Here is an 18,944-nt window from a genome sequence, read left to right on the forward strand (position 1 = left end):
TCCTACATCTGATGCTGATAAGGTTAAGTAGTGTTGAAAAAAAATTATATATGATTTACTTAATGACGCTTGTAACTGCCAAGGTTATAATCAGCATCGTGTGCTGGAATTTTGTCCTGCAGTTCTTTTTACATGCCAGTTAATCTAGTGACATGAACCTGTCGCATTTAAACACACTTAAATGCCGTGGACCTGGGCCGGATCGAACCTGCAACCTCAGGCACAGAAGGCCAGCGCTATACCAACTGTGCCACTCAGTTTGATGAGGACACACAAATGATAAACTGATAAGTGATTTGCACGAAAGTTGCAAGTGAATATCAGGACCATTATTTCTGTTCTCAGAAATATTATTTTTTTTTATTTAATAATACGAGTACTATGCAAAATCTACATATTCATACAAGATGGAAATAAGAATATAACGAGTTCATGTTCATACCTCTCACAGTTCTCCAGAGTATTTTGCTTGGCGCACGAAAGTGATATGGTCCTCTTGCAGGGTTAACATTGCACCTTTTGCGCAGGAATGAAAGATACTTCAGCTTTGCTCTGGAAGAGATTTACATTTGGTGAGATTCAAAACAAGACCTAATACAAACTCATATCACATTCAAACATATTTCTAATTTGCTCAGTTATATGTGTCATCAAACTACAAATGCATTCAGGCGCAAATTACCAATACATCATAGCAAATAAGTTAACACTGGCAAAGAGTACCATATTTACAGACTACTCGAAAATCCCAACTTTCAGGGATTTTAAGGTTATTAAAGTGATAAACAATGTAATACAATACAATGGTACAATTCTTAACGGTATAGTGGTTACAGTGTTCCCTTTGAACACATGATGAAACTTTCGGACAAAAGGAATCTAATTTACGTCTTACTCCAGAGAAAGACTGTCACACACAGTTTATAATATATCAAGCAACCTTACAACATTTGATAAATTAATGTATGCAAAAGGCGCTTCTGCTGGTTAATATCTTTAAAGGTGAGCTTTAGTATGAAAAATAAAACGAGAAAATTCCCCTTACATTACAGGAAGAGGTGGCTATGCTGAGAAATGTCAGTGTGTGGTGGAACATCAAATAACCAAGAGTTGCAAAGACCTATAATTATACCTGAAAAAGTTTCCAGAAATATTTATCTGCTCAGTCCTGACGACAATGACTCTGTTGCCTTGAAGGACAGTTTTGGCAATAATAGATGCCAAACGACCAAGAAGATGGCCCCTGCCATCTATTAGTATGGCCTGAAAATAAAATTTCACAAATTATGTCTTCATAATAATACACATATTTATGATCAATAAAAAATATGAAAATCAACATTATGTACTACCACATCATTGTGAATCAAAATTAATATTTATTTGTATTGTCATCAACATTTATACCAGTTATGGTATACTACAACAGAATTAAAATTAATAAAAACATCGTGTAGCTTCAGGGAGTTAGGCCAATGTTGACCTGTTCCAATCTCAAATCAGAAGTCTAGAGTCTCTTCAATGATCTTCCTTGGTTTCTTGTGTCTGATGGGGTATAATTTTTAAATAATTTAGGCAATCTATTGCGTGGCATTCTGTTCACATGTTATATCAATCGCGATTTATAATTTTGGATTTTGTCGAGAACTGGGCATACTCATTCTTCTAAAATGTCTGTATTTGTTTTAAAATCAACTCAGTTATAACCTAATGTTTTTCTCATATATCTCATTTCTGTTGCAGTTATTCTAGATTTATCTTTTGTCTTCATCGTCCAATTCTCACTACCATATAAAGTCGGAAGAGCTAACACTTGTATAATCTTATTCAGCTTTTAGTTGAAGTTTGTTTTGGTTTAAATATGAAGAGTCCACTGCAAGAATGATGGATGTCATTTGGAATACATTTTGCAGGAGAAGCAATTGAAAGTCTGAAATGCTTGCTTAATGCTCAAAGCTTAACTGTGATTTTCCGATCATTATTGGACTATCAGTGTTAATGCCATATAACTCTCTATGTACATTCTATATGTCTTAAGCTATGCATTGACAGTCTTGGTTCATTTTCGACAAGAAAGTGACATCCATCATTCTTGCAATGGACTCTTCATATATTATTTATTACGCTGGTAATCTTAACAAAGTTATTTAACTTGTGATTTATATCAAATTCATTTTCGTATGACATGTTACCTAAATATTTAAATTGATTCACTTGTTCAATGATTTGGCTGCTTATGACAATTGTACTTCTCTATTTGCTGATGATATAGTTTTTTGGACTTCCGGATCTTACAGACATAGAGACAAAATTCAAAATTCTGCTCTTAAAGCTCTAAATCAACTACATGAATGGAATACATCAAATTTGATGACACTCAATTTAAGCAAAAGTAACTACCAAATATTTTCACTTGGTAAAAAAGAAAGAGAATTCAATATCCAATTCAATGGCCAACACCTTCCTAGGACTTATGAATCCAAATATCTTGGAGTTATTTTCGATAGTAAGTTAACATGGAGCAACCATTTGAAATACATTTCTGAAAAAGTTTGTAAAAAATTCTCCCTTCTAAAAAGACTAGCAGGAAAGAAATGGAGATGCTCTAGGAATACTATGAACACTACATACAAAATGTTTATACAGCCAGTGCTGACATACTGCGGAGAAATTTTAATTACGTCACCTTTCATAAACGAAGTAGAATATGTTCAAAACCAAGCTCTCAGACTCATTACTGGTGGAATCAAAACAACTCCAATCGATTCTATGAGATTCCTCACTAATATTAACAGCATCAAAATGACAATAGAAGAAAAAGCACTGATTCAATATGAAAAACTTATCAGATTACCAGGGAACAATTGGCATTCATACAGTCTCTGTAGATTGAAAACTCAAAAAAGTTTCATATCCATTGTTCAAGAATTAAAACAGAAATTCCATATCCCGAATTTAAAAGAAAACTTACAAATTGAACCAAACCCTTTAACTCTTTTGAATATAGAATACAATCTACATTTAACAGAAGAAATAGTGAAATCAGAAGTAAATACTGAAATACTAAAACAATTGTCTTTAGAGACAATTAATATTAGGTACCCTCCACAAAACTGGCTTCATTTATACACTGACGAATCCTTGATCTCCAGAGAACAAGGTGCCGGTGCAGGTGTTACGTGCTGTCTCTTCTCACTTTATAGATCTCTTGGGTATGGAACAACAAGTTTTGATGGAGAAATCATTGCAATCAGTGAAAGTCTCAGGAATCTTCTATGCCACATCAATAAATTTAAGAATGCAGTTATATTGTCAGACTCCAAAGCAGCTATTCTATCAATAGTCTCTAAACACACACCTTCATCTCAAACAGCAGAAATAACTAAAATGCTCTCTCAATTAATATCACTCAATAAAGGAATTGTATTCCAATGGATACCATCCCATTGTGGAATCCTGGGAAACGAGAATGCGGATGCTTTAGCAAAGAAGGGCAGCACTGCTACTTACAGACCTGTTACTAAATCTACATATTACTCTGTGAAAAGATTTACTAAATCTACATACTTAGACTTCAACAAACAAAATTTGATAACACAATCTCAAGGGAAAAAATGGAACTGTCTGCATCATAATCCACAGTTAATTCCCGATTTACCACGAAAATTGTCTGTAGCTGCATTTAGATTGGCAACAGGTCATGATTGTTTGGCCAAACACGTGCATAGAATTGGAATATATCAGTCCCCTATCTGCCCATTGTGCGACTCAGACCAAGAGATGGATTCGGAACACCTCAAAATCTGTGCTTCAGTGGCTGGTCATGATAATATCTTTGAAAAGTATTGGAGTGCAAGAGGTCAAATGACTTTATTGTCAAACGCCTGGCATTAGAAAACAACAACAATTGTATTTCTTACTGGTATTTGGCCTTTAAATGTCATTGTTTCTGTTTCTTCTTTATAAATGGAGAACAACTGTTACAGAAAATGAAAACCAGAATAAAGTTGATTTCTATATATATATTTTGCAAAGAGGCTACATTTTATACACATGACGAAATCTATCCAGCAAACTCCAGCAATGGAGCCAAAAATGTTACATCAAATCAAAATGTCCCATATTTCGCACAAAAAAGTGAACTCCTAAAATGTACGAAAGAGTTCATATATATTAATTTCACCCCAAATCGAACGTGCGAACATTACAAGTTTTTCCAAAATAAGAAGCTGGTACCGGTACCAGTACTGAAGGCATTTTTTTAGATTACACATAACATGAAATCCACAGACTTAGCCTATGTAAAAGTTTAAAATATACAGTCTGATCTTTAAGTCACTTCATAGTACACCAGTTTTTTTTTTCTAAAGATGGGACAAGACATTAGCACTGCAATCGGAAAAACAACTGAATATCACATAGCGTGGTGAGTCCATTGCTATGGTAACAATGGTTGAGTTGCCAAATTTACAATTCCCACATGGTGGGTGCTCAATAGCTCTCTCAGTGCTATTTGTCGTGTACAGAATGTCAGCCATTAATACATTTTGTGCTTCATTCTCAGTCGACTCTTAAAATTTCACGTCAATTACCATTGTCAGCTGATTGCGTGGTCGTCCAAATTGGCAATGTAACGCTGTAGTTCCAAGTATGGTTGCTTGACTGTCATGTCTCATCTTTCGAAAAAGTAGGTATCGTGGTATAAGCAAGAACCCACTAGAAACTAGGAGTGTAGTGGTAACTCTGACTCTGTGTTAGCATTAGCATAAACAACCATTCAAGAATGATGACAAATTCCTTTTGGTGTTGGGGCAGTGACAGACTGGTTGAAGTGAAGTTAGAGAAATCAGTAAAAAAAAAAAAAAAAAAAAGAGAGAGAGAGAGAGAGAGAATACCAAATAATAATAATAATAATAATAATAATAATAATAATAATAATAATAATATGTGGTCTTCCCCCTTTAAGTAAGATGCTGAAAATGTCCCCATTCTGCTGAAGACTTAGATCCACAAGTTTTATTTTATTGTGGATCACTTTAATTAAAGATTATTTTGTTCCTGAATTTGTGTAACTTCTTATTGCCAATTTTAGGTCATCAATTCTTTAGGGTTGTCTTGATATAGGCCTACTGCAGACTTAGCAGCATCCCAAAAGAAATAGTCGAGTGAAGATTAGAGGATCTTGGAGGCCACAGTCCTTGCGAAATTGTTCTCTCTCTGAAAATATCAAATTCATAGCCCATTAAGAGCAAATGCTGGGTAACTTTCGGCATTGGACCACGGACTCATCTAACTAGCATTATCACCTTAATCTCACTTAGGCCCAATTGTATAAAACTCCCTGACTAAAGATCAACTTTGATCGAAGATCGAAAAGTAAACCGAGTTCAGACACTTCTTCTATTGTATAAAACTTTTCTGCGATCAAATTACCTTGGTTCAAATGCAATCTAAGTTCACGTGAAAAGGATTTGGCAACATCGCATAAACAGGTGAAATACGTGATGCGCGGACCATGTTATACAGGTTTGTTCAGTGTTGCCAATCTAGCGATTTTAACTCTTTTTCAACAACAATTTAACTTTTATATTGCTTAAATAGGGATTTAGTGACCTTTTTAGCACCCCATAGTGACAAAATTTAATCTTTCTTTGTTGATAATGAGAAATCTAGCGGATTTACAACTACTTTTTCGCGACTTTCCGTATTACACTCTGTTGGAGACACTGGTTTTTTTTGCAATGTAAATAATGGCGGACAATAAGAAGAAGGTTGACTGTTCACCAAATTGTTATCATGTTATGGTGTTTGATACTGCTAAACATAATAAAGCTTTATAAAACGACAATTTTCGTTTAGTAATACAGTTAATTGAACATTTATGAATGTAGCTATCATATCCATTAATAATTAATGGTTGTTATAAACATAATATAATTATAGGTTATGTTATTTGATACTGCTGAACACGATAGAGCCTTATAAAATATAAGAATGTTTGTGTATTAAGGCAAGAAATTGAAAGAAATATATATAAATGTATCTAACATATCTATTAATATTAATAATACTGGATATCTTATTTGCACAATCTGTCACTCGTATATTTCAAACAGAAAAGAAATAACTGAACTTGGATCATCTAACTTAATCGGAGAAATTTCTTCAGTCAAAGTAGACTTTAGTTTGAGACAAATTAATCTCAGATTAGACTTTATACAACACAAAATTCCAAGTTCAGCTGAAACAAGGATCAATTTAACCTCTGATCTAAGATTAAATGGTTTATACAATCGGGCCCTAGACGCTTGATAACCACAGCAGTTGATAAAGCGCCGTAAAATAACCAATTAAGAAAAATTGATTGACGCATGGCATGTATGAGCCATAGCATTATTCTGTTAAATAAAACCACTTTACAGCTATTTTTCATTAAACTTAACTGTCCGATAATGGAAATAGAATATCGAAACCGTAAACTTCAAAATGAATCTTAAAAATAAATAAATAAAAGGCCAATAAAATACTAAAATGAGCAGACTTGTCTGTTTGTCGAATGCACAGCTGCACATTGTCATGCTTATGATTTATTTTGTGTGCAAAAATGTTGAATTTTGAAAAAAGAGGGGAAGGAAGGCAACTGTGTTCTCAAATTTATCCTTTTAAGATAATTGTTGTCAGAGAGGTAATCGTATACTGAAATTTTTCCTGCAACCTTTATTACAATGGGGGAGGGTAAAGTTTTCTTGCCCCTGGTAAAACCTGAAAGAACAGATCATAGAAGCTTCGCTCACTATCCCCTCCACTAGGAAATAGGAGTTGACACTTAACAAGGAAAATGGGACAAGAAAACGATATTTAGGAAGCAAAAGTAGAATTCTATTCTGTCTCTCCCTCACTTGCAATCACTGTTCTTTCTTCTTCTTTTTTCTTATATCTTTGCTTATGGTGGGATGCGATCCATCTAAGTTGCCTACCGAACACACGCTGTGGGTAAGGAATAACGCTTTAGACAGCATGGCTACCACGAGACATGATCAAAATAGGGAAAATTAATCTACTTATGTTCAATAGGCAGATGTCTGTGAGCCAGGAAGCGAGAGAGTTGAGTCTCCAATAGTGTTACTTTCAGAGGCGTGTGTTGTATTATGCTGAATACGGTCATTTTAAATTTGTTATTGCTGTAATTGTTACACGTGAGGGCTGCACACCTAATTTTTGCGTGAGCTAGTTAACACATGTAATTTTTACCACGTGAGTGTAGACTGCACATTTAATTTTGGAATTGAGCTAGTTAATAGGCTTAATTTAGACTTGTGTGTTGTGTTACGCTAAATACGTGAGTATCGAATACACATTTCATTATGATTGGCTCGGAAGTGAGACGGGGTAGACAGAAAGAGCAACTGCTGTATGGCGAGTGTGCATCAAAAGTGGGAATTACTTCTCTTACTGGCGATCTGTTCTTTCAGATTTAGCGTGTGGAGGGATTAAAAGACCATAGTATATTGTGTAGGCTATAGCCTACTTTGATCAACACCTGTAAACAAAGGGGTAATATCAAAATAGAATATCAGGCTAACATCGCAAGAGAACTTGTCACCGAATGTTATGCATCAGACATTTTTCAAACTAGAAGTGAATAGGTCTGAATTGGTTATTATTTAGCCAGTCATGGCCCTACATAAATACCCTAAGAAGTGTTGTCAATTTTTTATTTGTTGAGTATATTTATGTTTAATACGTGGCGGAAAAACTGTTGAAATTATGTTAAAAGCGGAAAGCATGGGACCACCTCTTTCACAAGGTTAGTGGGTAAGTTGACACCCCATTCCCCAATCTAGCCAACATATATTCTCATAAACATACTACCGATATCCTATAGTCATAGTCATATAGATCCAATAATTATACTCAACAAATAAAAAAGTTAACGACAATAAACACTTTTTAGGGTTTTATGTAGGGCCATGACGGGCTAAATAATTGCCAGCAAGATAAATCTGGCTTGCAGGTTTAGCTTCCTGTAAAGTTGATTTGGCATTATTCAATTACTAATAAATTATGAATGCCAAATCATTAAATATACCAGTCTCTCCGACAAGCCGAAGATATTCGCAGGATTTCCAACATGCATTACACAGTATGTAGGCTATTCCAAATTTGAATAGAAAATTAATAAAGCTGCTATCAGTAAGAAAGAAAGATCATTTGCAAACACTTCTACCAAGTATATTTACAATTTTTCTATACTATTCGAAATTATACAGTACAAACACGTGCAAACATTACTACCACACCATACCAATCATACACGTGTTCCTCTCGCCGTCGTGAATTTTCTATTCACGAAACCCTACACCTATACTCACTAACCACAAAAAATTTGCAAAGTCTGATTAAATACTACATCAAATTTAATACAGATACAAAATCATGAACAATAATTTTCTAACTTAAAGCAAAACCATCACCTTATTACCGAACCCCGTCATGTTCACCACTTCACCGACCGGAAAAGGGGTCTCACGAATATGTTCATGGAAGACTAACAATCTTGTTCCGGTACACGCTGCCAACATTAAATTCTCAGTGATATATTGTCACTGAGCTTTGAACATAGACTTACTAAATAGCCGCTAGACCGCTCACTGGCGCTAGTGTTATGGTCCCAAATTGAACAGCCAACGGACGGCCATTTGTTTGGTTGAGCCACTGCCATCGTGATCTAAACCAGGCCGTAATGCAGGATGTGTGACGTCACTCGATGGGTCGGGCTTTTCTATTTAAGTATACGGAGCTGAGTGAAATATATTACTTTAATGCGTGTCGGTGCTCAATTTTATTTAGTGTAATGTGTGTATAAGATACGTTCACTTCTTACTGCATAATATGTTGCAGAAATAATTACAAAACTGTGTTATTTTAATGTGAACGGAGTTTTACATGTTAACATAACCTGTTTGCATCAACATTTTAAGTTTGGACTGGAAGCTATTTTGAGATTTAATAAAGAAGAATTATTTATATTGTGATTTTAATTTAGCACATCTATCTTCCTTACTTGTAGGTAGAAAATTTACCACAGTCCCTCCTATGAAATTAGTGTAGGTACGTACGGTTGTGTGTTACTTCATCTGGTAGGTTAGATAAATAGAATTCAATACGACCCAGTATAGTAGGGAACAAATAAATAATACAATTAAATTGTTATTCAATGTAATGTGTGCATAAGTTCCGCCTAGTTCCATTTATTTGTTGCATAATGTGGCAGGAATAATTATAAAACTGTGTTATTTTTATGTGAAGAGAATTCACCATGTTAACATAACCTATTTGCGCCAACATTTTAAGTTGAGAACGAAAGCTATTGTGAGATTTAATAAAGAAAAATATATTTAGGATAAACTTCAGAACACGGTTATCTTCCTTACTTATAAGTAGAAAATTCACCACAGTCCCACCTATGAAATGTACATACGGTTATATTACTTAACTGGGGTTAAACGAGCGCTGAGGTATAATTCCGGTAACTTCTGAACTGAAAACAGTTGAATTTATTTTTTTGCGGAGATGCATTTCATCCTCTAAGCAAGGCATAATAAAAGCCTGAACTAACCGAACTAATTAATATATGCAAGGTGTATGAATACGAAGGGAACTACCTCAGCGCTAGTTTAGCCCTGGTAACATATTAAACTAATCAGACTGGAGTACCGTATGAAACGAATAAATACAATTGAAGTGTAGACAAATTGCATTTACAAGCTATACGTAACGTTATGCTTAATTTTATGCATAATTGCGAATATAAAAATAAGGCAAGTACTGATAGAGTAAACATAACCTATAATGTCAACACATCAAAATATGCGTGCGATGCAACTGAAAATTGTTGAAACGTGCTTAAATGAATGTGCAAGAATTTCGTAATGAAGCGAGCGTGCTTTATTTCAATTAATTACAATACTAGATACTGTAAAAGTAATGAAAACTATAAGGTATAATTTTTCATAATATACTATATGTAGCCTATCTCGCTTTTAGTTCAAATTGTGTATATTATCAAACGTATTATTTATAATGTAGATTATTCACACATAAGAAGGGCGCAATAATTTAAATTTAATAAAACAAATACGGTAAACTAACAAAAATGGATTAGACAAGAGTAACATCAGTAACGCTGCACTTAGGCCTAATCATAATTTACTTTACATCCCAGTCAATGTTTCACTTTCACGTGTATATTATTACAAATATTTACTGTTTATAACCACAGTCTACTATATACAGTCGCGAAGCTCAATATGTAGTAGAAATGCAAACATGGGTAGTTGCCCACCACTAGGATCGCTACTATCGCCTCATCATCGCCGATCTCTCTCCCAGAAGACGACAAAATATGTTACACTTTTGTTGTCGTGTTCTTTTGGAAAAATTAACACCTTCCATTATTGAAATATTAAATGCATAAAGTTAATTTATTATTTTAATGAAGTATATTAAATTCCACAATAAACTCGAAGATACCTGCAAGAAATAAGTAATATAATTTTTGTTTGTGCAAAACGAACTGAAATTTACTATAATCGCTTCACTCATTCAAGATTATAGCGATAATTAACTATGAAACCAATAAATATTAATTTGCATTTCCCTTTACAACAATAATAATGGAAATATGAATTAATGGAGTAACTTACGCGTACCGGTACTTGTAGTGTAGGCTTACGTAGTTAACAAAGTGGGATGAGGTTAAGCAATAATAATCACACCAGAATTTTATTGTAACAGACTTTTTCTACGTCTCTAGTAAAGCAACAAATAAAAATAACAACAAAATTAACAGCTATAATTAAAAACATATCCTTTGAAAAAAATAGGCCTAAGCAATAATAATCCCACCAGAATTGAAAATAAAACGTGATCAATAAATTTCATTAAAACAAACTTAATTTTTCTACGTCTTTAGTAAAATACACATAAAAATAATTACAAAATTAATAGCTACAATTAAAAATATATCCTCTGAAAAAAAAAATAGACCTAACCTTTATTTCTCTGGAAATTTAGCAGCCTAAGTGACAGAACTTTAACCGGTATCTAATGTCCTTTCGGTTAGACTGAAACATTTCATTGTGAAATTTAAGGATATAATGTATTCTAACAGTCACAAAGAACTTTAAAATTAAGAGTTTTGTTCTGCACAGCATTCCTGTGGAAACCCAGGAACCTTTCTGAATCTTTCGGAAATCGGACAAAGGATAACTCTGGCCTCTTTCTCTTACTGTTGCTACAATTTATAGCATTACAAACGTCTCCTCCTTGTCCCATATTATTATTATTATTATTATTATTATTATTATTATTATTATTATTATTATTATTCCAATTATAGCCATTAACATTTTCATTACAACCAATAACGAACATTTCACAAGCATCAATGTGAAATATGCAACGAGCTAGCACTCGATAGAAATACGACACAGTCCAAAGTCGAACATGGACAGTCTATTGTTTCTAGTTGCTAATCGCTTGGAGCGCTTTATCACGAGATTTGCAAAAAAACACCTCAAGCTTCGCGACTGTATATAGTAGACTGTGTTATAACACCAAAAATTCACTTAACCACATAAGGACGCAATATTTAATCGAAATAAAGGCAGGTATTACACATAGGAACTTTGCCTGCAACAAAGTAATTTTCACACCAAAAATAATATTATACCTTACGTTGCAAGTGAATTGTGTCTCAAGTGTCTCACAGTCACTGTTTAAAATTTTACTGACGCGATTACACTGCATTTCAGAGAAATATATGTTATTTTTCATGTACTGCAACTAATTGATATGGTTGAAAGACCGCCCTTCGCGATTAGCTGTTAAGCGAGTCACGTGGTCTGCCTTACGGCCTGTATTAGATCACGACGGCAGTGGTTGAGCTCAACGAGTTAGAAAGCTTTCTAACTCGTTGGTTGAGCTGAATAAGTACAGGTTCGTGTGCTGTTTCTAATTGCAGCAATGCACGCGGATGTAAAGATAAAAAGAAAGGAATGTTACATTTCACTTATTAGTTAATCTTTAATTTCTACAATGATTTTTGCTCCGTATTATGTTACAGAAGACAAACTATTGTACTTATATACGATTGTTTGTGCTTCAGGTTTCGTCTGAGTAAAGATTCCCTTAACCAAAAATGGATAGGTGCAATCCGCAAAGAGAATTTCTACCTTACAATGAATCATTTAGTGTTTCAACTCATTTCGAATATACAGTAGTTGTTACCTTTCAATCTAAGTTAAATTACCGTATACATTGTTATTGTCCTTCATCCACTCCATATTCTTCCTTTTCTTCAAACAGCTATTGTCACTGATCTAGACGTAAAAATAGCACTACAAAGAATTAAAACTAAAGCTCAAGGCACAGATCGCATTAATATTTTGATGTTAAATTTGATTTTAGATATAATTCTCTCTACCTTGTCTCACATTTTCATTGCTTCCCTCATCACTTCTACCTACCCACAACAATGGAAATACGCCCTCGTTCATCCACTCCCTAAAACCGCCAAACCAATGACTGCAAATGACTACAGACCAATCAGCATTCTTCCCACACTGTCGAAGGCCCTAGAACGCATTGTTTACAAACAGCTGACTGTTTACCTTGGTACACACAATCTATTGGACGCCTGTCAATCAGGTTTTAGAAATAGCCATAGTACGACTACTGCTCTACTCAAGATCTCTGAAGACATTCGTGAAGCTATAGACAGACGTGAAATTACTGTTTTGACACTAATTGACTTCAGCCGAGCTTTTGACACTGTCGACATTGACATATTGATTTCAAAGCTGAGACAAATGCATCTTTCTGAGAGTGCAGTCACATGGATGGGCTCCTACCTTCGCGACCGCCAGCAATGTGTATATCATGATAATCGTTCTTCTTCTTGGCGACACGTGAGAGCAGGTGTCCCTCAGGGGTCTGTACTAGGTCTTTTGCTTTTCACTCTATATATTAATGACATTTCTTCAGTTCTGGAGCACTGCCGATATCATTTGTATGCGGACGACCTTCAAGTATATATACACTCTCGGCCTGATATTCTTAATGAACGTTTGTCGAGCCTCAATGACGATCTTTTGTCAATTAATAATTGGGCAGGAAAATTTGGGCTAAATATCAATCCAGATAAAACCCAAGCCATTCTCTTTGGGCAGCAAAGGCTTTTATCCTCTATTACTATGAACACCCTTCAGCCTGTCTCTCTCAACAACAAAATAATTCCTTTCAGTGCTACTGTAAAAAACCTCGGCATCTATTTCGACTCTAATATGAACTGGAATACGCAAATTAGATATATCTGTAGAAAAGTTTTCTCTATCATGCATTCTTTGAAACGCCCGAAAAATTTCCTTCCTACTAAACTAAAACAAATTCTAGTACAGACCCTTGTAATGCCTCACTTTGACTATTGTGATGTTTTATATAGTGACCTAAGTGATGAACTTTCTCAAAAACTTCAACGTGTACATGGGTCGTAAGAATAAAGGTGAGCATATCCTTTTACTCTACTATTTTGAAGGATATGCTTCAGATTTTAATAATAAAATGCAGAGCACAAGCTTTTGCTCCCGATGACGCAATAGGAAAAGAGCACTTGCTTCACAGGAAGAAGCATTTGCTTGGAGCGCAACCTCTTGCTTCAAATTAGAAAAAATGTATGAATAAAGTGAATCATATCCTTCGATTCAGAAGCATATCCTTCTAAAAAGTGAAGTCTGGTCAGGAGCAGACTCATCTCTGTGATGGTTGAATTACCAGTCGTATTACGACGGGAAAAGTACTACAAATTATGTTGGCGTGCTGTTAGGGAGTAGTATAAGAGTTTATCTACTGTACACTTAATGAGGAAAATGTCCAATGGATTAACCCATTTTCTGGAAGAAACACAGGGGAGAAGAGGAGGGGCATTCTCGGAAATAGTCGCCTCTTTAGCCCAAGTGCTAGCTGCTGTTTTCAATCCAGGATGCCCGGATTCGATCCCTATCCAGAGCTTGATGGAATTTGTGGTGGAAAATCAGATATTGCAAAGAATTTTCTCGGGATACTCCCGTTTCCCTCTATCATTTCATTTCATCTATTATCTGCAATAGTAAAAATAGGTTAGTGTAAAGTCTTGGGAGTTTCCGATGCTGATATAGGAAGGGCTTGGGGCTGGAGCCCCTGGGATTTATCAGGCTACTCGTCGTGAAACGAGACCTGGCTGTATCTGGAGCTGAGGCAGGTGGCCAATTTATCAGCGTAGAACTCACGGATGCCACCAAAGCCACCGCCGGACTTGGACAATTATCGAATATAGGCCTGTAGAGCTCACAATGGACCAAACCGTGCCTAAGTGTACGGACTCGTATCGGATCCAGCCCTCTTAAAGCCAGCCACACATCCTTGGAAATGAAGATGATGATTTTATTTTATTATTTATTTATTTTTTTTTTTTTTGCAGTTTATGGTCGATCCGAGATTCTAATCAGGTATTGCAGAAGAGATGGATATAGCCTACATGGCATCACTATGAGTAATACTGTTATTAGTGTAAAAGTGAAAGTAAAAAGTAAATCAATGGCGCTACAGCTCATGAAGGGCCAAGACCGACCAGCCGGCTGCTGGCCTCACGTCCACATGCCGAAGCAGAGGTGGACGATCATTCAACCAGAATGGAGATATCGTGTGGTTAGCTGGTTTGCGAAACCGGATTTTCCCTATCTGTCATAGCTCTCCAAGTGCATCACGATGCTGGGTGGGCACCAGTCCCATACACTGGCCGAAATTTCATGAGAAAATTTCTTTCCCCATGAGGACTCGAACCAGCGCGCATTCCGTAACGCGAGTCCTAGGCAGGATGCCTTAGACCACGACGACACGGCGCGGGACCTGTTATCAGTGATTCTAAAAAAAAATAACGGAAAAACCGAACATATGGCTCAAGCTGTCAACATCATTACAAGATACGTACAACTGTTGCAATAACTGAATGTTATAGAAGTTTAATTTTCCGAATGCTATTAGTGTATTAGACTGGACTCATGTGTATTCCTAAACCTACACAGCATGCTGGTATGATCATGAAATGATGAGCATGTTTCAGGCTACATGCAATGCAAAAGAGCGCTTTAAGAGTGTTACAGCTAGTTGGTCAGGATCCGTTTATGACTGTAGAATAAGGAAAAATTCACCAGTTCGTGAAGTGTTAAGTGGATTTAAAAATACTGTCCTATTGGGTGACGGCTTGGAAGCATGGCTCATGGTATCATATCAAAATCGGATTTTAAAATAAAGAGACAGTTATTTTATAACAGAACTTTCATTTGGCTAACAAGAAGTAGGTTTTCTATTCTATAATACGCCTGTACAATTGCTGCCTCAAACGCCCCAACAATCGTTGTTTGTTGCTTTGTGTTGCACAATGTAGGCTAGCGAAGTATCTACATGATCATGACTAGACTTACAGAAAATATATAGGATTTAAATGAAGATTAAAATAGTTCAGAGCCAGAGGAACCTGCCGCTGGAAGGACTTCAATTCTATTCAAGTCACTGCATTGATATAATTTTTCGACTCGTATTTCATTTATGCACACAGATTAATGCAGAAACTTTAATTAACTATCATTATTTCTCACACTCATAGTAGGCGCAATTATTTTTAATAATACTATTATGACCACTGCAAAGACGCATGTTAGGAGGAACTTATTAGTATGCCGAATTTTCTTCGAAATATTTTATCATTTTCTGAAATGCTGTCTCTTTTTTTTTTCCTTTACACTTCTGGAACTTGTGACTTTTTTTCTAATATTCCGGGATGTGTAGTTAAAAATATCATTGTACTTTCAAGGGGCGCACAGCTACCGTCGTCTGAATTAGAAGATCCAGTTTTAATCACGCGGAATCTTTACCTAGTTGTGATTGAAATGAGTGTGGTTTATTAGCAGCAGAAGAGAAGTTGCTGAGTCATTGGGAGGCCACCATTGCTGCTTATCGCGTTCCTTTATGAAACCGAACACCCGCACTCAGTTGTCAAAGAGCGCCGACAAATACACAGTATTGCAACATGAAACGTCACAAAAACGTTTATGAGCACATGCTTCTGTCTTAGAAGCAGAAGGTTGAAGGATAAGGTAGAGGTTATTCTTACAATTCGAAGCATATGCTTATACTTCAACCTCTTGCTTCGGAGCACATCCTTATACTTCAACCTCTTGCTTCGAAGGAAATCCTTCAGTTTTATTCATATGGCCCCAATGTCTGCGTCTGATTTATTTTCAATATCCGCCGACATGATCATATATCGGAATATTTTCTACGACTCTCCTGGCTCCGCTTGCAAGATCGACGATTAGTACATTCTCTTTGCCTGCTATATCGAATTATACATGATTCCACACCCAACTACCTTGCCTCTCGGTTTACTCTCCTAGCTTCACATCATAATCGTAATACACGTTCACAGCACAATCTATTGCTATCAATACCACGTCATCAGACATCTCTGTACTCAAGTTCTTTCTCAATAGTCATGGCCCGCTCATGGAATTCGCTGCCGCTGGAAATCAGGGGTAGTCTTAGTCCCCAGTTGTTTAAAATTAGGTTGTTTAGAAATATTTTAAATGCACAGAACTAGTTTTTAGGTATAATTTTTATTTATTATTATTATTATTATTATTATTATTATTATTATTGTTATTATTTTACAGTCATTACTTTATTTTTCCATTAACACTAATATCTAGGTAATTGTCATTGTCTCAATGTAACACGTGCTGTGCTGATCATACTAATTGTACTATTCCTTTAGTTGTGAGATTATATTCATATGTATTAATTCTTTTTTTTTTCTTTTAACTTAATATACTTGTATACTAGAATGTATTTTTCTGTTTGTGATTATGTATTCAGTCTCTTTTTTTATTACATATATATTTTTTATTATTGTTATTTCAAAGTTAATACTGATTGTGTATATGTATTCAATCTCTCTTTTCTACTTAATAATGTTTATTATTATTTTTAAATTCATATTTGTATACCGGTATGTATTTTTTCTGTATGTGATTTGATCCTGGTTGAGTGGAAGAAAAGGCCTGATGGCCTTAACTCTGCCAGGGAAGATAAAACTATTATTATTATTATTATTATTATTATTATTATTATTATTGTTTCAGTGCATTTGAAGATACGGAAACTGTATACACAAAGTTAATTTTTTTAATACGACTGATTGAAAGTAACTCTTGTCTTAGTTACGAATTAATGAAACAGATATATTTACAAGCATACATACCTAACGAATGGAGAAGCAGTACTGTCTTGCCTTTATACAAAAAGGGAGATAAACGGAACCCAAATAACTATAGAGGAATTAATTTATTAAATACATGTTACAAGATATATGCCGAAATTTTAAATGGAAGATTAAAACAAGAAAGTGAATTGTTCCTTTCAGAAAGTCAGAATGGGTTCAGAAAGGGCAGATCTTGCATGGCTGCTGCCTTCTCGATAAAATTGTTAATTGAAAAAAGACGAGAGTTTAATTTAGAAACGCATTTAGCCTTTATTGATTATATCAAAGCTTTTGATACGATCAAAAGACCTAAATTAATGGACATTTTGCAAAAAGCAAATATAACAAATATCCTGCTTCAAAACATTTGCAATACTTACACTAACAATAAAATAAATATAAAATTTAATAATTTTACTTCTAACTATAGATCCGTAAATCAAGGTGTACGACAAGGTTGCCCATTGTCACCAAGTCTCTTCAATATATGCATGGATGAAATAATACGCCTTTGGTGTGACGAGGAATTCAAATTTCAACTTTCATAAAATTAAACACAGTTCTTTTCGCGGACGACCAAGTATTAGTTGCAAACAACGAAGACAATTTACAGGTGGGTATATTTAAACTAAATAAAATCATAGAAGAACATGGCATGAAGATTTCACCAGACAGAACCAAAATAATGGCATTTGAAGGTACAAACCCAATCCGAAGCAAAATTTGTTGTTTATTTGTTTTTATTTTATTTTACGACGCTGTATCAACATCTAGGTTATTTAGCGTCTGAATGATATGAAGGTGATAATGCCAGTGAAATGAGTCCGGGGTCCAGCACCGAAAGTTACCCAGCATTTGCTCGTATTGTGTTGAGGGAAAACCCCGGAAAAAACCTCAACCAGGTAACTTGCCCCGACTGGGATTCGAACCCAGGCCACCTGGTTTCGCGGCCAGACGTGCTGACCGTTACTCCACAGGTGTGGACAAAATTTGTCGTTGAAAATGTTATTTTAGAACAGATAAATTCCTTCTCATACTTAGGATGTAATATATCATACGAAGGAGAGAATGATGTAAGCAGAAAAATTAACAAATTTTTACAAATATTAGGACTGCTAAACCATACCCTAAAACCAAGTTTAGTACAGAAACATTCCAGAATAAAGCTATATAAAACCCTTGCACTACGTGCTGACCGTTACTCCACAGGTGTGGACAAAATTTGTTGTTGAAAATGTGATTTTAGAACAGATAAATTCCTTCTCATACTTAGGATGTAATATATCATACGAAGGAGAGAATGATGTAAGCAGAAAAATTAACAAATTTTTACAAATATTAGGACTGCTAAACCATACCCTAAAACCAAGTTTAGTACAGAAACATTCCAGAATAAAGCTATATAAAACAATTGCACTACCAACTCTCCTCTATGGAAGCGAAATTTGGGTTCTGAAACAAAGAGATATCAGCTGAAACGAAATATCTGCGACGAACTGCAGGATACACACTTCTGGACCAAAAGAGGAAAGAGGATATTCTGCAGGAACTCAACATGCAACAATTAGACAAGACAATAAAACGCTTT

The 18,944-nt window shown here is 35.2% G+C and overlaps 1 protein-coding gene across 1 annotated transcript in view; it reads right to left on the minus strand.

Moving 5' to 3' along the window:
* Positions 1 to 8,632, minus strand: part of RpL13A (ribosomal protein L13A) — a 53,872-nt gene extending 45,240 nt beyond the window's left edge. The window contains exons 1-3 of the mRNA XM_069833711.1: positions 8,475 to 8,632; positions 1,133 to 1,263; positions 443 to 552 (exon numbers count right to left, since the gene is read on the minus strand). Of these exons, the coding sequence (XP_069689812.1) occupies positions 443 to 552; positions 1,133 to 1,263; positions 8,475 to 8,582 (349 nt within the window). The 5' untranslated portion in view covers positions 8,583 to 8,632. The remainder of the gene's footprint in view (positions 1 to 442; positions 553 to 1,132; positions 1,264 to 8,474) is intronic.
* Positions 8,633 to 18,944: the final 10,312 nt, after the last annotated feature.

This window comes from Periplaneta americana, chromosome 8, assembly GCF_040183065.1.
Source record: "Periplaneta americana isolate PAMFEO1 chromosome 8, P.americana_PAMFEO1_priV1, whole genome shotgun sequence".
NCBI lineage: Eukaryota > Metazoa > Arthropoda > Insecta > Blattodea > Blattidae > Periplaneta > Periplaneta americana.